Source organism: Hyperoodon ampullatus, assembly GCF_949752795.1.
Source record: "Hyperoodon ampullatus genome assembly, chromosome: 4".
In the NCBI taxonomy this organism is placed as follows: Eukaryota; Metazoa; Chordata; class Mammalia; order Artiodactyla; family Ziphiidae; genus Hyperoodon; species Hyperoodon ampullatus.
In genome coordinates, this window is record NC_136917.1 from 115,517,727 (window position 1) to 115,540,582 (window position 22,856).

The 22,856-nt window shown below is 38.8% G+C and overlaps 1 protein-coding gene across 1 annotated transcript in view; it reads right to left on the bottom strand.

Moving 5' to 3' along the window:
- IQGAP2 (IQ motif containing GTPase activating protein 2) overlaps positions 1 to 22,856 on the bottom strand; it is a gene marked incomplete at its 3' end in the record, with an annotated part of 289,379 nt that overhangs the window by 103,052 nt on the left and 163,471 nt on the right. Inside the window, exons 6-9 of the mRNA XM_079703550.1 lie at positions 15,390 to 15,457; positions 14,950 to 15,063; positions 13,959 to 14,137; positions 11,296 to 11,383 (exon numbers count right to left, since the gene is read on the bottom strand). Of these exons, the coding sequence (XP_079559676.1) occupies positions 11,296 to 11,383; positions 13,959 to 14,137; positions 14,950 to 15,063; positions 15,390 to 15,457 (449 nt within the window). The remainder of the gene's footprint in view (positions 1 to 11,295; positions 11,384 to 13,958; positions 14,138 to 14,949; positions 15,064 to 15,389; positions 15,458 to 22,856) is intronic.

Below are 22,856 nucleotides of genomic sequence, written 5' to 3' on the forward strand. Positions count from 1 at the left end.
GTTAGTATGGTTCTAAGAACCCCAGTGGATGCCTGAAACCATGGATAGTATCAAACCATTTATGTACTGGTTTTTTTCTGTATATACACACCTGTGATAAAGTTTAATTTATAAGTTAGGTAAAAAGATTAACAATAACTAATAATAAAAAGAATTATAATAACATAAGTGGTCTCTCAAAATATCTTTTTTTTATTGAGGTATAGTTGACTTACAATATCATATTATTTATAGGTGTACAACGTAGTGATTCAATATTTTTACAGATTATATACCATACAAAGTTATTATAATATTATTAACTATATTCCCTGTGCTGTACATTACATTCTTATGACTTCTTTATTTTATACTGGTAGTTTGTACCTCTTAGTCCCCTTCACCTATTTCTCCCATCCCATCCACCTCCCTTCTGGCAACAACTAGTTTGTTCTCTGTGTCTATGATTTTGTTTCTGTTTTATTTATACATTTGTTTTGTTTTTTAGATTCCACACATACACGAAAACATATAGCATTTGTCTTTTTCGGTATGACTTATTTCACTTAGCATAATACACTCCAGGTCCACCATGTTGTCACAAATGGCAAGATTTCATTCTTTTATTTTTATGGCTGAGTAATATTCTATTGTATATATATACACCACATCTTTATCCACTCATCTGTTGATGGATACTTAGGTTGCTTCCATATCTTGGCTATTTAAAATAATACTACAATAACATTGGGGTATATGTATCTTTTTGAATTAGTGTTTTCATTTTCTTTGTATAAATATCCAGGAGTGCAATTGTGTAGGTTCCATTTTTAATTCTTTGAGGAAGCTCCATATTGTTTTCCATAGCAGCTGTGCCAATTTATATATACCAACAGTGCACAGGGTTTCCTTTTCTCCACATCCTCACAACTTGTTATTTCTTGTTTTTTGATGATAGCCATTCTGACAGATGTGAGTTGATCCACGATCATGGTTTTGATCTGCATTTCCCTTTTCATTAGTAATGCTGAGTATTTTTTCATGTACCTGTTGGTATCTGTACGTCTTCTCTGAAAAAATGCCTATTCAGGTCCTCTGCCCATTTTTAAGTTAGATTGCTGTTTTATGAGACTGAGTTGTATGAGTTCGTTATGTATTTTGGTATTATCCTCTTACTGGTCATATCATTTGCAACTACATTCTCCCATTCAGTAGAATGCCATTTCGTTTTGTTAATGGTTTCCTTTTCTGTGCCAAAGCTTTTAGTTTGATATGGTTCCATTTGTTTATTTTTGCTTTTGTTTCCCTTGTCTCAGGGGATAGATCCAAAAAAATATTGCTAAGACCAATGTCAAAGAGTGTACTGCCTATGTTTTCTTCTAGAAGTTTCATGGTTTCAGCTCTTACATTTACGTTTTAATCAATTTTGAATTTATTTTTGTATAAGGCATGAGAAAATGGCCTGGTTTCATCCTTTGACATGTAGCCGTCCAGTTTTCCCAACACCACTGTCTTTCTCTGTTGTATATTCTTGCCTCCTTGGTCATAGATTAATTGACCATATGTATATGGGTTTATTTCTGGGTTCTCTATTCTGTCCCATTGATCTGTGTGTCTGTTTTTGTGCCAATACCATACTGTTTTGATTATTATAGTAGTAGAGTTTGAAGCCAGGGAGGATGACACAGCTTTGCTGTTTTTCTCAAGATTGCTTTGGCAATTTGGGGTCTTTTGTAGGTCCATACAAACTTTAGTATTATTTTTTCTAGTTCAGTGAAAAATGCCACGGGTATTCTGATAGGGATTGCATTGAATCTGTAGATTGCTTTGGGTAGAATGGACATTTTAACAATATTAATTCTTCCAATTCATGAGAATGAAATATATTTCCATTTATTTGTGCATTATTTCTTTCATTAATGTCTTCTAGTTTACAGAGTACAGGTCTTTCACCTCCTTGGTTCAATTTATTCCTAGGTATTAGATTTTTTTGATACAACTGTAAATTGTTTTCTTGTTTTCTCTTTCTGATGGTTCATTATTAGTGCATAGAAATGCAACAGATTCTGTATATTAATGTATCCCGCAACTTTATTGAATTCATGTATTAGTTCTAATGGTTTTTTGGTGGAGTCTTTAGAGTATTATATATGTAGAATCATTTCACCTGCAAATAGTGACAGTTTTACTTCTTCCCTTCCAATTTGGATGCCTTTTATTTCTTTTTCTTATCCCGTGTTGTGGCTAGGGCTTCCAATACATGTTGAATAAAAGTGGTGATATGGGCATCCTTGTCTCGTTCCTGATCTTAGAGGAAAAGCTTTCAGCTTTTCGCCACTGAGTATGATGTTAGCTGTGGGTTTGTCATAAATGGCCTTTATTATGTTGAGGTATGTTCCCTCCCCACCCCTTTTGTTGAGAGATTTTGTCAAATGCTTTTTCTGCATATCATCATGTGATTTTTAGCCTTCATTTTGTTAATGTGGTATATCATGTTGATTGGCTTGTGCATATTGAACCATCCTCACATCCCTGGAATAAACTCCACTTGATCGTCATGTATGATCCTTTTAATGTACTGATGAATTCAGTTTGCTAATATTTTGTTGAGGGTTTTTACATCTATGTTCATCAAGAATACTGACCTGTAATCTTCTCTTTTTTTGCAGTGTCTTTGTCAGGTTTTGGTATCAGAGTAATGCTGCTCTCATAGAATGAATTTGTAGTGTTTCCTCCTCTTCAATTTTTTGGAATAATTTGAGAAGGACAGGTATTAACTCTTCTTTAAATGTTCAGTAGAATTCACCTGTGAAGCTGTCTGATCCTGGACTTTTGTTTGTTGGGAGTTTTTGTTTTTGTTTAAATTACTGACTCAGTTGCATTACTAGTGATCAGTCTGTTCAGATTTTCTTTTTCTTCCTAATTTAGTCTTGGAAGATTTTATGTTTCTAGGAATTTATACATTTCTTCTGGGTTGTCCACTTTGGCTTATAATTCTTTGTAGTATTCTCTTATGATTCTTTGTATATCTGTGATATTGGTTGTAACTTCTCTTTTACTTCTAATTTTATTGATTTGGGCCTTTTTTTCTTGATTGAGTCTAAGGGTTTATTAATTTTGTTTATCTTTTGGAAAAAACAGTTCTTAGTTTCACTGATCTTTTCTATTGCGTTTTTTTGTTTTGTTTTACTCTCTATTTCATTTATTTCTACTCTGATCATTGTTATTTCTTTCCTTCTACTAACTTTGGGCTTTGTTTATTCTTCTTTTTCTAATTCCTTTAGGTGTAAACTTAGGTTGTTATTTGAGATTTTTCTTCTTTCTTGAAATAGCCCTGTATTCCTATATACTTCCCTCTTAGATCTGCTTTTGCTATGACCCATAAATTTTGGCAAGTTATATTTCTATTTTCATTCATCTCAAGCTATTTTTTTTTTTTTTTTTTGCGGTATGCGGGCCTCTCACTGTTGTGGCCTCTCCCGTTGCGGAGCACAGGCTCCGGATGCGCAGGCTCAGCAGCCATGGCTCACAGGCCCAGCCACTCCGTGGCATGCGGGATCTTCCCGGACTGGGGCACGAACCCATATCCCCTGCATTGGCAGGCAGATTCTCAACCACTGCGCCACCAGGGAAGCCCTCAAGCTATTTTTTGATCTCCTTACTGACCCACTGGTTTTTTTAGTAGCATGTTGTTTACTATCCACATGTTTGTGTTTTTTCCAGTTTTCTTCCTGGAATTGATTTCTAGTTTTATACCGTTATGGTCAGAAAAGATGCTTGATATAATTTCTATCCTCTTAAATTTGCTGAGACTTGCTTTGTGGCCTAGGATGTGATCTGTCCTGGGGAATGTTTCCTGTGCACTTGAAAAGAATGCATATTCTGCAGTTTTGGGATAGAATGTTCTGTAGGTATCTATTAAGTTCATCTGGTCTAATGAGTCATTTAAGGCCACTGTTTCCTTATTGATTTTTGGTCTAGATGTTCTGTCCATTGATGTATGTAGGGTGTTAAAGTTTCCTACTATTATTGTATTATTGTCAATTTATCTCTTTATGTCTGTTAATATTTGCTTTATATATTTAGATGCTCCTATGTTAGATGTATATATGTTTAAATCTTACGTCCTCCTCTTGGATTGACCACTTTATCATTATGTAACATCCTTCCTTATCTCTTGTTATAATCTTTGTTCTAAAGTCTATTTTGTTTTACATTTGGCAGGGTATATATGTACATGCCACTCTCACTTTGTCCCAGATTACCCTTCCCCCTGCCCGTGTGGAAAGGGAGGGTGGGAGGGAGGGAGACAAAAGAGGGAAGAGATATGGGGATATGTGTACATGTATAGCTGATACACTTTGTTATAAAGCAGAAACTAACACACCAGTGTAAAGCAATTATACTCCAATAAAGATGTAAAATAAATAAATAAATAAAGTCAATTTTGTCTGATATGTGTATTGCTACCCCTGCTGTTTTTTCCATTTACATTTGCATGGAATATCTTTTTCCTTCCCTTCACTTACAGTCTCTGTTGTCTTTATCTCTGAAATGAGTCTGTTGTAGGCAGCAAATAGATGGGGATTTTTTTTTTTAATCAATTCAGCCACCTTATGTCTTTTGATCGGGGCATTTAGTTCATTTACATTTAAAGTGATTATAGATAGGTATGTACTTATTGCCATTTTGTTATTTGTTTTCTGGTGGTTTTTGTAGTTCTTCTCTATTCTTTTAAACTCTGTGGTTTGATGATTTTGTTTAGTGTTATGTTTGGGTTCCTTTCTCTTCTTTCTTTATCTTTTTTTTTGGTTTGTGGTTACTATGAAGTTTGTATACATACATATATATAGATCTCAATGTATCTCTAGCTCTAGTCATTTAAATTCAAATACACTGTAAAAGCTCTACATGTTTTACTCCCCTCCACATTTTGTTTTTGATGTCATATTTTACATCTTTTTGTGTATCCCTTAATAACTTATTGTAGTTATAGTTGATTTTATGACTTTTGCCTTTTAACCCTCAACTAGCTTTTTAAGTGGTTGATCCACTGCCTTTACCATATACAGTTGTCCCTTGGTATCCATGGGAGAAGGCTCCAGGGCCTGCTGTGGATACAGAAATCTGCAGACACTCAAGTCCCATAGTCAGCCCTCTGTATCCACAGTTCCACATCTGTGCATTCAACCAACCTCGGATCATGTAGTACTGAATGTACTTATTGAAAAAAAAAATCATGTATAAGTGGACCCACACAGTTTAATCCTGTGTTGTTCAAGGGTCAAATGTATTTGCCTTTACTAGTGAGATTTTTCCCTTCATGTATTTTCTTATTTCTTATTATTGCCTTTGTTTGGTTTTGTTTTTGCTGGGTTTTTTGTTTGGTTTTGTTTTTTGTTTGTTTTGTTAAAGAAGATCCTTTAACATTTCTTGTGAGTTTAGTGGTGATGACCTCTTTTAGTTTTTGCTTATTGGGGAAACTCTTTCTCTCTCCTTTAGTTCTGAAGGATAACTTTGCCTGGTATAGTATTCTTGGTTGTAGGTTTTTGTTTGTTTTGTTTTTGTTTGTTTTTCCTTTCAGCAGTTTAAATATACCATGCAACTCCATTCTGGCCTGCAAAGTTTCTGCTGAAGTATCAGCTGATAGCCTCATGGAAGTTCCCTCAAATGTGACTCTTTGTTTTCCCTTGTTGCCTTTAAAATTCTCTACCTTTAAATTTTGCCATTTTAATTATGACATGTTTTGGTGTGGATCTCTTTGGGTTCATTTTGTTTGGGACTCTCTGGGCTTCTTGGACCTGGATATGTTTCTTTTCCCAGGTTATGGAAGTTTTCAGCCATTATTTCATCAAACACATTGTCCCTTTCTTTCTCTTCTTCTAAACCCCTATAATGCTGATGTTAGTACACTTGATGTTGTCCCAAAGGTCGCCTAAACAATTCCTATTTTTAAAAACTTTGTCTTATGGATATTCTGATTGGGTGATTTCCAGTATTCTGTCTTCCAGGATGCTTATGTGTTCTTCTGTATCACCTAATCTGCTGTTGATTCCCTTTAATGTAGTTTTCATTTCAGTAATTACATTCTTCAGCTTGATTGGTTCTTTTTATATTTTCTAATTCTTTGTTGAAGCTTCACTGTGTTCCTCTATTTTTCTCCAAAGTTCAGTGAGCATTTTAATGACTTACTTTGAACTGTTTATCATAAAAGTTACTTATGTCCACTTCATTAGGGTTCTCCCACTCTGGAGGTTCTACCTTGTTCTTTAATTTGGAACATTTTCCTCATTTTCTTTGACTTTCTGTGTTTGTCTCTATGAATTAGGCAAAACAGGTACCTCTCCTGGTCTTCAAGGTGTGCCCTTATGTAGGAGTGCTCCTATGCAGTCTGTATATGTTGAAGCCAGAGTTAGATTAGGGGGCATGCTGGTGCAGCCTTGGTAGGCTGGACAGAGCACCAGGCACTTTTCAATATGTTGTTTCTGTGCTGGCACTCAGAGTGAGTAAGTATGTGCATGAACCCTTTAAGAGGGCATCTGGGTTTCCAACAGCCCTCTGGCTCTCCTGGTAGTAAGCCCCACTGGTTTTCAAAAAGCAGTTAAGTAGGCTCATCTTCCTGGTGCTGGTCCGCAAGGCTGGAGTGCCCAATGTGGGGCTTCAAGCCCTTGCTCATTAGGGAGGACCTCCATGTTTGTGACCTCCCTTTCCATCTGTGGGTCACACACTGGGGGTATGGGTGCAGACTAGATCACTTCTCTTTCCCTCCTCCTTGTCTTGATGTGGTTTTTCCCTTATATCCTTTTTTAAAAGATTTTATTTTATTGAACTAAAACTGACTTACAATGTTGTGTTAGTTTCTGCTGTACAGCAAAGTGATTCAGTTATATATGTATGTACATACGTATACATACATATATATATTCTTTTTCATATTCTTTTCCATTATGGTTTATTACAGGATACTGAATATAGTTCCCTGTGTTATACAGTAGGACCTTGTTGTTTATCCATTTTTCCTTTATATCCTTAATTTTTTTTTTTTTTTTTTTTTTTTTTTTGCGGTATGCGGGCCTCTCACTGTTGTGGCCTCTCCCGTTGTGGAGCACAGGCTCCGGACACGCAGGCTCAGCGGCCATGGCACACGGGCCTAGCCGCTCCGCGGCATGTGGGATCTTCCCGGACTGGGGCACGAACCCGTGTCCCCTGCATCGGCAGGCGGACTCTCAACCACTGCGCCACCAGGGAAGCCCCTATCCTTAATTTTATAAGAGCTGTTCTGCTAGTCCTCAGGTTATTCTCAGAGAGAGTTGTTCTATATGTTGTTGTAGTCTTGGTGTGTCCTTGGCAGCAAGTGAGCTCAGGGTCTTCCTACTCCGCCATCTTGATGCTGCCTACTCAAAATGTTTTACTGTACAAATTTAATGCCTTTTCCAACTTAACTAAGCACTTATCATACACAGTGGCCTTAAATTTTACAGTTGAAGGTCCACCAGCAAAATTAGCACAGATTTTTTTCCTTCTTCACAATGTCACAGAAGATTCATTCTTACTCTAGATCTTAGCAACTTCACCATACAATTTTTTTCTTTCTTTATTAAGTTGAGAACTTTCAGCTTTTCACTTAAAGAAAGCACTTTACAGCTTTTCTTTGGCATATCTGAATTGCTAGCATCACTACTCTTGAGCTTTTGGGCCATTATTAAGTAAAATAAGGGTGACTTGAACACAAACACTATGGTACCAGACAATCTGGTAACTGAGATGGCTACTAAGTGACTAAAGGGCAGGATATACTGGACAAAGTGATGATTCACATGCCAGGTGGAATGGTGCAAGATTTCATCATGCTACTCAGAACAGCATGTAACTTAAAAGTTATGAATTATTTCTGGAATTCTCCATTTAATATTTTCAAACTGCAGTTGACTACAGGTAACTGAAATCGCAAAAAACGAACCTGTGGATAAGGGGGAGACTACCGTATCATTTAACCTTAAAAAAAAAAAAAAAGGCCCTGATCATAGAAATCCCTTGGTTTACATCATCTGATCCAACAAGAAGCTCTGTGATGTCTCTACCAGTTATAATGTTCAATTACAAAGACCCAGGTGCTTGGAACAGTAAATTCAGCATAGTTTCCAGAAAACAGAAATGGAATTGCTGACCAAATAGAAGAATGAGCGATGAACTCTGCCACCAGGCAAGAGCAAACTGGACAGAACCAGCAGGATTTTGCCCTATAAAGAAGGCTTCAGGGTAGTAGAAATAACACAGACCCATAGATTTGTAGAACTTTTCAAGGATTAGTCTGTCTCCCTAATAAATGACTAGACTACAGCTAAGATTATTCTAACCCTTTTTAACAGATGACAATTTATCTTCTCTAACTATATTCACAAGGAGCTATGCTCAATAACTTTTCTACTGAGACACATCATTTAATAGCAGGAAATACAACTAATGCAACCTTTCATGCCACACCCCAGAAAATTTACACTTTTAGAAAAAGTTAGAATAAGACCCTAAGGACCCAAACACTTTTTCTATTCTTTTTTTTTTTTTTTTTTTGCGGTATGCGGGCCTCTCACTGTTGTGGCCTCTCCCGTTGCGGAGCACAGGCTCCGGACACGCAGGCTCAGCGGCCATGGCTCACAGGCCCAGCCGCTCTGCGGCATGTGGGATCTTCCCGGACCGGGGCACGAACCTGTGTCCCCGGAATCGGCAGGTGGACTCTCAACCACTGCGCCACCAGGGAAGCCCTCTATTCTTAGAACTAGTATGATAAATGAAAGAATTCCAGAAAGGAAGGTCAGCGGTTGTTTATCGTGTTTGCTGCTCTGTTAAAGCTATCCAAGGCCTTGCAGTTGTGTCTCTGATTACTCTGAATAGGATCTTGCTTCACCTTTGAAAACTCTATTATATGAGTTTGGAAAACTGGATGGTAAAATATTATGAGAGAAAATTATATCCTTTAAAACACTCTTAAGGAACCATTTCTTCTAAAAAAATAAAGTAAGCTTAACCACTCTTTTACACTCTGCATTTAACAAAATTTCAAGCCCTAATCTTAACAGAATATATAAAATGAATGAAATGCATGTACCAAACCCCAAAGTTAAATGATTGCAGTTCAAACAAACCTGAAGCCCCTGACAACAGATTTCGTGATATTACCATCGAAGTTTTCACTTCTGTCATTACCATGGCTGCTACAAGTGTAGACACCTTAACATTTTAATATAATAAGCTCTATGGTTGGAGAAAAGCTTGTCAAGTAGTTACACTGACATATTTTAAAGCATACAATTGTCTCATTGTCACGTCACTGGCTAAAATATGCTTTAGAGGATTTTTTTCAAGACTATTTTTAGTATTACTGGACCATAAATTTTCCAATGGGGAGAGATCAAAACCTTCAGGATAATCATGTTCTAAGCATGTAAAGCCATTAAACGCAGCAATGTCCTTCATAATTTTAGCTGGTTATGCATTAGGGCAGATCATCTCATGACTCTTACTTAAAAGTGGGAAAAAAAAGTATAGTCTATTTGGCATCAAATTTGTGGTCAGGAAATTATGTCATTTACTAGAGTATTGAAACAGTTATATAAGGCATTTTATTTAACATGAAAAAGAAATCGATTTTAGTGGTTATAAACGTTTCAAAAACAAAGGCTGGCACAAAGCTATGGAACCATTTCCCCACTAAGCTTATGAACCTCAGAGGTATTGCTGGCAATATTAGTTTCTTCCTGTAATTCATTTCTGCCAAGCATAATGAAATTCTTACTTTTCAAACAGAGCAGAAAGAGAAACTTGAAACTGTGCTTCATATGTATCATCACCAACATTTCCAAAATTTAATAAGAATAAAAGAATAGGAACACACATCTCAAAACGTCAAGGTGTTCCCTTAAAAAAAAGTTATCCTAGCACTCTCCACAGCTGTAAATGGAGGTAAATTCTCAAACCCACTCAGTTGTTAACTCCTAGACCTTTCTATCAATTTTCTCTGGGCCTCCTTGATCACTGTTTGAAGCCTTTAAAATACGTCTCTACCAGCAACTTAGGAGTGAACTCCTGGGTAACACCTATAGGTGTGCGTGTCCTTGAAGGTGGTAAGAGCCATAAAGAACATTCAAAGCTTATCTAAGAGGTTACGATGAGGGTTTAGGACTACTGGAATTAGTGGACACCCCAGATTTAAACTTGGCAGATGGTTCAGATGTTTTATTAAATTACATGGGCTGGGCCTCCCTGGTGGCGCAGTGGTTGAGAGTCCGCCTGCCGATGCAGGGGATACGGGTTCGTGCCCCGGTCTGGGAGGATCCCATATGCCGTGGAGCGGCTGGGCCCGTGAGCCATGGCTGCTGAGCCTGTGCATCCGGAGCCTGTGCTCCGCAACGGGAGAGGCCACAACAGTGAGAGGCCCGCGTACCACAAAAAAAAAAAAAAAAAAAAAAAAAAAAAAAAAAAAAAAAAAAAAAAAAAATTACATGGGCTAATTGGTCTTTGATGTATTTGTTTTTTGGGTATATATGGGTTATTTAGGTTGACCTAGGGGACATAAATGCCAAAGAGAATTCCTTACTGCCTCAAGTAAAAATAAATTTTATTAGAGAGAGGAAAAAGACTAATAAAGAAATTAATGTATCTAAACTTGCATATACTTATTTTAATTACCCAAGTTTTCTGTTCTTTATAGTCACACAACTAGGTACCAAGTAGAATTGTCCTGTGTGACTCCATACAGTCTCAGGGATATGGGATTCAAACCTGCCATTATGTGATTTATAGGCCTGTCAAGTCTTATTCACTTGTACCAAAGCTACAAAAGCTGTAAGAAAACAATTCTTACGAACTACAGACTAATGACTGGGAAGTAATAAAAAGCAGAGGTGTCAATAATAGCTTTTACGGTTCCAATCAAATGCCATAACATGATCATGGGCAAGGAATGGCAATCTTTAACTCATAATCTTTACTAAATAACCTTTAACATTAGTCCAATAAGGGACAGGTCCAAAATATGATATACGCTGTACCTATGATGAAACAGGAAGGTACAGTCAAACTAGCTTCAAGATGCTTTGAGATACTTTGCATGGACTGGGGACAAGACAGCCAGAAAAGCTCCATGGAAAACTGGCAGATGATAACACCAGAATTAAGAGCAACACTGACTTTTAGTGGGTTTTTCAACATATCAGGCACTTTTACAAGGATATAAGTTAAGAGTTTTGCTGAGATTTGGATAAGGAAAATTTGCATCTTCTAGAAGTATCCATTTCCTTCATATGATCTGTTACTCACTGTTGACTTTATTGATATTGCCTTGGATTTCTGCTTGTGTCAGCAATTCTTCATATGCATCTCTTTCTTCTTCTGAAATACAGTTATTCTGCAAAACAAAGGCTTCATTGATTCCTGAAGTTAAATATTTCCAAAGCTCGATATTCAAAAGCAAAAACTTAAAGAGTGCTAAAAACCATTTGCTAATATTCATGTGAACTCAATACAAGCATTTAAGAGTGCCTGATCTGTGCAGGGCACTAGGGTTAGCTATGCCGGCAAGGGTTACAAAGATGAACAACAGACCCAGTGACTCTCTGTAAAAGCCTAATTGTCTAATGTGCAAAACATTAGGTTGGACCACTTGATATTGCCATTTTTTTGTAGATCAAAACCAGATGATTATTAGCAATTTCATCTGACAAAATCAAGTCTAACAAAATCAAGAACACAAATAACAAATATACACAGCAGAACAAAATATATTCTAGGGAAGTACACACTTGGTTGGAAAGAAAGTTTTAAGAAGAGACAACAGTTGAGGAGGGCCTGAAGGAGGAGAGTAATATTCAAGGCGGAGAGGAGAGAGCAGGATGTAGACAACAGGATTTGGTCACAAAGGTGGGAAACTTGGCATGTCGGGCTATAGCACAGAGTGTGTGTCCAGGGTTAGCCAAAAAGATGGGGAGGTAGGTTGGGAATCCTGGAACCTTTTAATGCCAACAGAAGGACCTGTACCTGCAGTAGGGAATCGGGAGGTTTCTGGTGGGATGACATCAGATCTGTAGCTAAAGATTAACTTTGCAAACTTAGCTCTGAGAGGGGTTGGCCTGGAGAATGATAGGAAGCAGGGGGACCCATGGGGAAGGTGCTGAGACAGCCCTGAGACAAGGTCAGGAGGGGCAGGGCCGAGGCAAGGGCGGTGAAACTAGAAGGTAGGTGATGGAGGTCAGCCTGTCAAGAAAAGGCAGAAGGGCTTCCCTGGTGGCTCAGTGGCAGAGAATCTGCCTGCCAATGCAGGGCACACGGGTTCGAGCCCTGGTCTGGGAAGATCCCACATGCCGCGGAGCAACTGGGCCCGTGAGCCACAACTACTGAGCCTGCGCGTCTGGAGCCTGTGCTCCGCAACAAGAGAGGCCGCGACAGTGAGAGGCCCGCGCACCGCGATGAAGAGTGGCCCCCACTTGCCGCAACTAGAGAAAGCCTGAGTGCAGCAACGAAGACCCAACGCAGCCAAAAATAAATAAAAAATTAAAAAAAAAAAAAAAAAAAAAAGAAAAGGCAGAAGACGGTGATGGATGGGACATGGGGGACATAAAAAGAGTTCTGAAACAATGTGGGAGTCATTCCAAAGGGAAGTCAGCAAGAGGCATGCATAGGAGAAAGGCAGGGTGAAGATGAGCACCCTTCTGATGCGGTGGGGAGCAAAGCCAGTGGGACACAGAGATGAAGGTATCTGGAGGAGCTTTAGTGGGGCCTGGTATCAAGCTAACGGCTGATTTCTTCAACAAGTGCATGAGCTCAATGGAGGAAGAACAGAGAGAGGAGTGATTCAATGACAGACTTGGAAGAATCCCTATATTTGGAGGGAGGAATAGGCAGAGACATTAAAAGATGCAGAAGAGAACCACAAGCATAGAAGGCAGGCGGGGCAGTGTGAGGCAAGTGTGCCAATCAATGCTGGCAGAAGCCACCCACTGAGAAAAGGTTAGGATAAATGGGTTACTTTGGGTAATAGAGCTGAAGCTGATATGGCAAGAGTTGAAGGAGAGGAAAGTTGGCGAGGAAGTGGAATCTCAGAGTGCAAAGTTTTTAATAAGACAGGAGGCGGGATATATGAAGTGAGGATCAGGAGCCGGCTGCCTTGTCGAGGAGAGAAACCACTTACTCAAATGTGAGGGGAAGCTATGGGGAAAATATGAGGAAAGTAGATTCAAAAACATCTTCTCTAAACTTCACCACACCCAATTGTTAGCCTCTAGTAATAAATCTGAAGGTAAGTCGGCTAATACAAGGTTGGTGACACCCAACAAGGGAAGATCTTTATCTGCTGCTTCCACACCTTCTAGGTAAGTTTTCAACATGACCTTCCATCCTTGTGACCTGTAATATTCATCATAAAAAGAAACCTAATTTCCTTATGGAGTGCACGGTCTCCTTTAACCCTCACATTTCACCCAAACCAATGGCCTGTGGCTAGAGAGACCACAGCCAGCGAATTTAAAAATATCCCTTGCTGGGAGTTCCCTACTGGCGCAGTGGTTAAGAATCCACCTGCCAATGCAGGGGACACGGGTTTGATCCCTGGTCTGGGAAGATCCCACATTCTGCAGAGGTACTGAGCCCGTGTGCCACAACTACTGAGCCCACGTGCCGCAACTACTGAAGCCCACGTGTTCTAGGGCCCGCGTGCTGCAACTACTGAGTCCGTGTGCTGCTACTACTGAAGCCCATGCTCCGCAACAAGAGAGGCCACTGCAATGAGAAGCCCGCGCACATCAACAAAGAGTAGCCCCCACTTGTCACAACTAGAGAAAGCCCACATGCAGCAACGAAGACCCAACGCAGCCAAAAATAAATAAAATTTTAAAAATAAAATCTCTTGTAACATTACAGCTTTTTCAAACTAGCAATGCATAACTATGCTTATTACTGTATTGCTCACTCAGAATCTCATTGAATACCTTCAGCCTTGCATTTTCCTCTTTTCTCTTCTTGGCTTCCCAGAGTTCCTTCTGATATTCCTGTGCAAGGCTGTCATCCACTAAAGTCAAAACTGCATTTGGGTTTCTTAGTGTTATAATGGTCTGCTCAGTTATTCCTTTTTCAATAGCTTCATTAATGGCTATAACTGCAGCATGCACTGCAAAGTAAAGAGAAAAAAAGAACTTTATCAGCAAAAGACAACATGGGCAGGTGTACTGGCCCTGCAGAACTTAAGCAGTTTTACTTTCTTGGGGTCTGATAAAGCATTCAAAAAAGAGACCTCAGACACATCACAGAGCATCCCTCTGACAACCTCCCCACCTGCCCATCTATCTTGGGTCCTGTCTCGGTGTCTGTTATGTAATGCCTACTCATTTATTCGACTTGCACTGAACGTCTAAAATGAATCAAGTACTATGGGTTGACACGGAAAGACTCACAGCAGTGAGTACCCTGCCACTGAAATTTAAGGACATAGCAGAGAAATGTTTTGGAGAATGAAGACATTTCTGTAACGTCTTAAATCACATTACACAAGTGGATGTCTAGAGTCCAAAGTTAATTACTTGGTTATGTTCTGATGTGCTCAAATTAACCATCTATAATACATATAATAAAAATTTTAGGGTGCTTATAATATCTTCTAAATATTCTATTTCTTATAACCAAAATCTTATAACCAAAATCAAGAATAGGTAAGTCTTGGGCTTCCCTGGTGGCGCAGTGGTTGAGAGTCTGCCTGCCGATGCAGGGGACGCGGGTTCGTGCCCCGGTCCGGGAAGATCCCACATGCCGCAGAGCGGCTGGGCCCGTGAGCTGTGGCCGCTGAGCCTGCACGTCCAGAGCCTGTGCTCCGCAGCGGGAGAGGCCACAATGGTGAGAGGCCCGCGTACCGCAAAAAAAAAAAAAAAAAAAAAAGAATAGGTAAGTCTCACGTCATTGGCAAGTTTGAATTTTAAGTAGACTTACGTGCAGCTTCATCCACGGACAGTTCATTAGCCAGAATACCACCTATTTTGCTGAAAGATGGCATCTGTATTCCATATTTCTCAAGCTCCTTTCTCATATTACTGATTTCCTCCTCTGAAAAAGAACAACAACAACAAAATCAATGAAAGCCACAGAGATGGAGGCAGGAATGAATATATTTGTGTTAAGAAATGTCTTCATCGAGAACGTGGGGCCAGTTCTAAACAAGAACCTCAGGAAGAAGCCAGCCTTGGTTTCTCATTTCACAAATGTGGGGAAACAGAAACCCAATAGAGTATAAACAAGATAATAAGCAAGTTTTCTCCTCTGATCAATATAAGGAAAAAAAAAGGGAATCAATAATATCGAAATGAAAAAAAATATTGCTACATTTTCTTCATAACCATATTGTAAAAAATTATCAAGATAAGGAATAGTACCTGTGAAGTCTACTTTGCCCAACAAATCCTGGATCTGGGGTGCAATTCCTAGTTTGAATAGATACAAACTGAAAGAGAAACCATAAAACTGTCAGAAACTTTATCATGTAGATCTTAGAGCTAGAAATTACATAAATCTTAAGGGCTTTTTTAGTTCAGAAACACCGAAGAGATCATCTCATCTAATCCATTCATCTTACAGATGAGGAAACTGAGTCCCGAGGTAACACAGTCCCTAGTGGAACCAGGACTAGAACCCCAGTCAGTGTCCCAAAGACTGGCCCTCTGTAGTACACAGCACTTCCACAGGGCCAACTAACCTAATCACCCAGTTGTAGGGAGAAAAAGAAACACAATTAACACAAAACAGCAAGTAACAAACGCAGTAAACATTTCTTTGGATATTATCAACACATGATTTTATTTTGTTTAGAGTATAGCTCAAATTATATTTTCCTTTTCACTTCTATATAAGCCTACAAGTACCATATAACCCTTGAGGAAACATTTGTTTTATACATTCTGAAACAGTGAATAGAGTAGCAAGACTACTGGTGGATGGAATGATGTTAAAGACAAACCACGATGCGGATATATTAATAAATGGAAGATGCAGAGCAAAGTGTACATATTTAAAAAAAATTCAATAGGAAGCAATGATGGTCCCCAACGTGCCCATAATTTGACAAAAGAAGCTGGAGTCTGACATCTAAATTCTATCAAAAAAGATGAAAATATATGGTTATATGACTTTTCACTTCATCACTGAGCCATTGTTTCTGATCCATATTTGTCTTAACCTTCCCAGCCCCCAAGATTAATTCTACAGCCCAACTAAAAACTTCTGTATTTACTTAATATCAGTTCTGACAGATTTATAACTTAGGAGATTTAATAAGAAGTTAGAATTACACATAACATATATGGGAAAATGAACAGAGAATGATCTTGACGGTTTGAAGTACTTCAAGACTCACTTCAGATGTTGATGTGAGATAGATCTTAGTTTATAAAATATAAAATTTCATTAAAGGAGTTCAAGATCAAGCCTTCTTAATGGAACGAAAACTCTTAAAATGAATGATTAATCAGTGTAAGCAGCATGCATTGAAATTAAATTTTTTGACCATCTGTAAAAAAAAAAAAATCACTTAGAAAAGCAATATGTGATCAAAGTTAAAAATTAGTGATCCATGGTTAAAAAAATACATAGAAAATCACCACCTGGAGTTAAACACTAAATATTTTGATATAAATCCTTTTAATGTTGTTTCTAGAAATATCTATTCCATAAACTCATAGTATTCTATAATATGAATATACTATAATTTACTTAACCAATTGCTGAGCATTTAGATGGTCACTAATTATCCACTATAACAAATAATGTTAAAGTGAACCTACATATATAGATACACCTTTGTGCATATATCTTATTCATCACATAAATCCCCATAAACAAAATTGTCAAACTGAAAGGATATATGCACAAAGCTTTCAATATATTTTATCAAATTGTGTTCTTGGAAAGAGATTATACTCATTTATTCTCTGTGAGTAAAGGATTAACAAAACCCTTTTCCCTTCTGCAATAGAAGGTGACATTTAACTTTCTAGCTCTGTTCCCCCAAGAACGCAATAAAGGTGTACTGACAACCATGCTACCAAGCACCATGGCTTAGGAGAAAAACAACCTCTGACTGGGAAATTTCATCTTGACTAGAAGGAATCATAAATAGGCTGTATACATGTCAGGTGTTCCTAAGTTCAGTGACTCTTATAACTGGCACACTTCTTGCAGGAAACTTGGAAGCCACGCTATGGAGCTGTTGCAACAGATACTGGCTCCTGGGGACTGAGGCTTACAGCCAGGAAGCCTTCTGCAACTACCAATATGAGTCTCACTCCTTCGCACCCAAGTTATCACCTGGGGTACCAAAGAGAACAGCTTCTAGATGGCTGTGTGGACAACTACATGGGGTGTTGGGAAGCCTCCCACTGAAGAGCAAATACTTGATGCTGTCCTGCTGGCAGGTTGTATTTCCTGGCTGGCTCTATCCTTCTGAGCATCTGCTAACCAATGTGACATAAGGCAGGCAGTCATGAGAGTCTGAATGTTTAATTGAACCTAAGACCCAGGTGATGGGCATGGCCCCACTCTACCACCAATCCATGAAAACGGCATTTTCTTTGTGCCCTTAATAGCACCCGACTCTGTCAATGAAAACCTTACCTATCGGTAGCCAAAAAATATCATTTAAGTCTACATTACATTTTGTTCATTGTGAGGGTAAGCATTTTTCATTCTCGTATTTGACCATTTCCATTTCTTCCAGGAAATGCATATTAATGAATTTTTGAATTTTCAAGATTGTTTTCTAGGGGGATTTACCTTTCTCTGGTTTACCCCTCTTTTCCCTCAAAACCACAACCAAAGGACAATGAACAAATGACATTTTAAACATATGGTAATTTTCATTTTACTACTAAATTCCAATATGATATTCATATCTTATTCACAAGGGACAAACATATTAGACTCTGAAAGTCATTCAATGTAAAACAGATATTATGTATTCATCATTCAAAGCTAGAAAGACAGGATACATTCTTTAGTTTATTTTTATTTTTTTAAAAATTTATTGGGCCTTCCCTGGTGGCGCAGTGGTTGAGAGTCCGCCTGCCAATGCAGGGGACACGAGTTCGTGCCCCGGTCCGGGAAGATCCCACATGCCGTGGAGCGGCTGGGCCCGTGAGCCGTGGCCGCTGAGCCTGTGCGTCCGGAGCCTGTGCTCCGCAACGGGAGAGGCCACCACAGTGAGAGGCCGGCGTACCGCAAAAAAAAAAAAAAAAAAAAAAAAGAATTTATTTTATTTTTGGCTGCGTTGGGTCTTCTTAGCTGCGTGCAGGCTTTCTCTAGTTGTGACAAGCGGGGGCCACTCTTCGTTGCGGTGCGCGGGCTTCTCCTTGCGGTGGCTTCTCTTGTTGCGGAGCACGGGCTCTAGGCGCGCAGGCTTCAGTAGTTGTGGCTCGTGGGCTCTAGAGCGCAGGCTCAGTGGTTGTGGCGAATGGGCTGAGGTGCTCTGTGGCATGTTGGATCTTCCCGGACCAGGGCTCGAACCCGTGTCCCCTGCCTTGGCAGGTGGATTCTTAACCACTGCGGCACCAGGGAAGCCCCCATTCCTTAGTTCAAATTCTAGGTCTTTAGAGATTGTCAAGGATATAAAACTATACAGCCGCTAAAGACTTTACTACCAAAGGTTCATGCCAAACAAGTCACTGTAATTAAAACTAGTATGCTGACATTTCCAAGACCATAATATTTTATGAACCAATTCACTATTTATCACATGGGAAAAATATTCCAGGTAAAAGGGAGCTCATGTCATGTGGAACAAATAAAATGTCAAGCTAGTCACACGTTCCTTTCTAGTAACAGGAATGACAAAATTCAACAGAATTAAACAGACAGGTATGGCAAAGCTACAAAAGAATTCTAGGAAAATAAAATCAAGCCATACTTGAAAAAATAAAAATAGATCCATAAATTATCAAAAATGTATCATTTTATTACTTCCATTCTTTCACAGTACCTGTAGTTTGTAGTTTCTTCTTCCCTTTTACAACTAAATTAAAAAAACAACTGAACTGACAAAAAATAAATAAATTCAATGGGAAAAACTTTGAAAATGCGACAGTAAAATTTAACTAGGAGACACCCATAAAATGTCTTCTGACAAATTTTATATATGTGTGTATTTATGATGTATATTGCATTAATATTCTTCTAGTTTTAACATACTTTAAACTTCTATTCTTGCATCAAAGCCTAAGCTAATGAATACTTACTATCCTTAATATATTTCTACTTCTATTTCTCCACCTATGTAATGTTGAGATAATCTAGAATTTTAGATGCATTTATTTTTTAATAAATTTATTTTATTTATTTATTTATTTTTGGCTGCATTGGGTCTTCATTGCTGCACGTGGGCTTTCTCTAGTTGCAGCGAGCAGGGGCTACTCTTCGTTGCCACGCGCGGGCTTCTCACTGTGGTAGCTTCTCTTGTTGCGGAGCACAGGCTCTAGAGCGCAGGCTCAGTAGTTGTGGCGCACGGGCTTAGTTGCTCCGTGGCATGTGGGATGTTCTGGGACCAGGGCTCAAACCCGTGTTCCCTGCATTGACAGGTGGATTCTCAACCACTGCACCACCAGGTAAGTCCCCAGATGCATTTTTAAATTTTCATATTATGCACCAAAAGTTTAGATAACTAAATTTTATGAGTTTCTTTTCTAAATTAATCTACATCCAATTTTCCTCCTTCTTAGTTTTATCTTTGGTTTTGCTATGTATAAGCATATTTGCTAAATAGATGAATGACTCACTAAGTGCACATATTTTACTATTTTCATTTGTTCCTTGGGTGTTGGTTCTGTTTGTTGAATGTAATTCCTGTTTCATAGCGTTGGTTTCCTTCAAATGTCTGGTATTTCCTGATTTGGGGAAATCTTAAGGTTTGACTTGTTGCTTGCTTGTCACTGTTGATTGCAGGTCCCCATGACAGAAGCCAGCCTTAGGGAGACGGTAGGGGAACAACGGGGCTGATGCCCAGAGGGTGCCCGGTGTCTTGTCTTCTTAGATTGGGGTTCCCTGTGTCTTCCTGCAGTCATTAGCTACCTTGGGTACTCGTGTGCTACCCTGCCATCAGCAACTACACTTGCTGCCTTAGGGAAGGATCAGAGGGCTCAGCGGGTCTAAGCCCAATTATGCTAGCTTAGGGGCTCTCCTTTTCCATCTCTGCTTGGAGCAAACCCCACAGCAGCTCCGAGCTCTGCTGCAATGGCTCAGTGGTTTCTGGGCTGTGGTCTTCTGTCTTATTTCTCAGTCAATCCAAACCTATCTGTTTGCTTTCTGTCAAGGGTTATCTAATTTTCTGATCAATGGATAGCATTCTTTCTTACTGCAGATGATTAAAAAAACAAAACAAAACCTACTTCTTTAGTCATTTCATGTCAGTTTTGTAAAGAGAAAGACAATCATGCTCAAATATCTTGACAAAACTGTTTCCACTGCATCTCCTTTGTTTACCCGGTCATTCATTTAATTACTATTTATGGAATATCTACTGTACAAAAAATATTTTACTCTACTGTGCTGTCCCCAAAATAAAGGTATTTAGTCTTCCACAAAACATAGGTTTGTTGGTAATATGAACTAAATTAATTACACTAACAAAAGTGTTAATGTTCCCCTATGGTACTAAAGAAATTAGAAGACTTTCTGATTATACTTTTTACTTCTCCATTGTATGCTGTATAATTGTATGCTGTATAATGTAAATCTCACAATAAGCAAACATCCTGGTTTAACTAAAAGTTACCACAAGGTGGAGCTGAGAAGTTAGTTACCTTTTGAATAGAAAAATTGAGTTCGATTTACCTCAAATCAGCTTCTCCTAAGCTAGTCAGGATCAGGTAGAAATCTCATTTGCCTTTACACAGTTTCACCAAAAATGTTTTTTTAAATGTTAATGTGTATTTTTTATTTGGCTTAAGATTTCAACATTTACTTTATCTCTGAGGTTGAAGTTTGAAAAGATGACTTTTCATAGTGTGGGAGTTATATACTGAATCTGTGTGGGAGGCGCTCCCAAGCAAGTTAGTCTAAGGGGCAAATGTTTACTTAGGAAACTGAACTTATTCAGTATTCCCATGATGAAAAGAATCAGCAATAGCAGCCCACTCCTTCCCAAGCATTTAAATTCAAATGAGGGAATTCATTACCTGAAGTATATAGGAAATCCAGAATCTTAGTCGTAATAATAAAAAAGAAGCCTGCCCAATCACCAATTTCTTGGAGCTCTTCAATGCTGAATTTATTAAGCAGCTTTAGTGCCTAATGGGCAACACAAAGAAGCTGACAGCATTCTAAAGGAAGCTGAGGAATTAATGTCACCACTGCTTCCCATAAGAAAGCACTTGGTGTGAAATAGCTAGCTTTTTATCACACTAAAGGTACAGTACATTTGTGTTGCTGAAAGAGGCCAGTTACAGAGGGGTTGCCCTAAGGCAGCAAAAGCCTCACTGGCCCATGTGCTTCCATTTGTACGGATAATATCAGTTCAAGTATGGGAAGCAATAAAGAAAGTAAAACACACACACATACACACAAACCTATTAGAGTTTTTTTCTACTACTTTCAATATATACATTAAGAAGTGCTACAGTAATAAAATACAAACTTAAAAGGCAGAGGCTGAATTTATTTCAACTTTTCTGGAGCACATCATACGTAGTTCATTTTATGCTATCACATGGGAGATGAATGTTTGTAAATCAAAGCCTCATGGCTGACCAGAAAGAAGACGGAACTGGAGTCAAGCCCTGTATCCTAGCCACAGACTGGCAAGATCTCAATGTGTGACTCTGAGCAAGTCACATAACCTAATCCTTCAGTTCTCTCATCTGTGAAATGAAGGATCTGGACTCAACATCCCAAGGTCCCTCCAGTTCTGAAGTTCTGGGATTCTTCCTTTATAAATATCCTAAATATAACAGTTTAGAGACCTGTGCTGAAGTTCAAGTATGATGCCACTGTTCTTTTCATTTTCTAAGTAGTCTGGAAATATTGGACTCCCTTTTGAGGCCAATGACTGGCGGCCTCAGTAACAGTGCAGGTTCTGGTGCCACACAGCCTGGGTGTGAATCCCAACTCTGCCACTAGCTGTGTGACCTTGGCCAGCCACTCTGTGCCTCACCTGCTGTGGTTATAAAATGAGACTAATAGCAGTGTGTACAGAAAACGTATGTCGTGAGGATTAAATGAGATTATACCCGTAAAGTACTTGGAACAGTGCCAGGCATGTAATTAAAAGCTCAGTAAGTGTTAGTCTTTGTTTTTATTATTGCTATTATCCTGGTACTTAAGTCTTCATACAAACCACTTATTAATAACCTATCACAGTGGTTTCCCCACTTTCAACACTAAGAATCTTTTACTATTTCCCCTTACTGACTCCATGTTTTAAATGGTTTTACCCACAGAACAAAATTATGTTTCCATCTTACAGTCACATGTGTCCCTATTAATATGTCAAAATCCAGCGTTCTATACCTAACTTTCAATAAAAAGTAAAGGGAACCTTGAGGCAGTCTTATCATAGAAAAATAAGTCCAGTTAAACCAAGTGAAAGGTTAAAAACACAAACTCCAGAGACTTCAAGTTGGAATCAATGGTGCATGTGCTGTGTTAGGTGACAAGACATGGTGTACAGCCTCAAAGAGTTTAGAATTTAGTAGGATGGAAAGGTAGAGCCATAATACTAAATTGGGATAGGAAGAGGGAGAGAGAAGATGGTACAAACAGTGGAGAGAATTTTGAAAGATATGGCAGGTGCAGCTGCCCTCCCTCACCTTAATCCCAAATCCTGCCACCTCTAGATCTCCCTCCTGAGAAAACAGGATTAC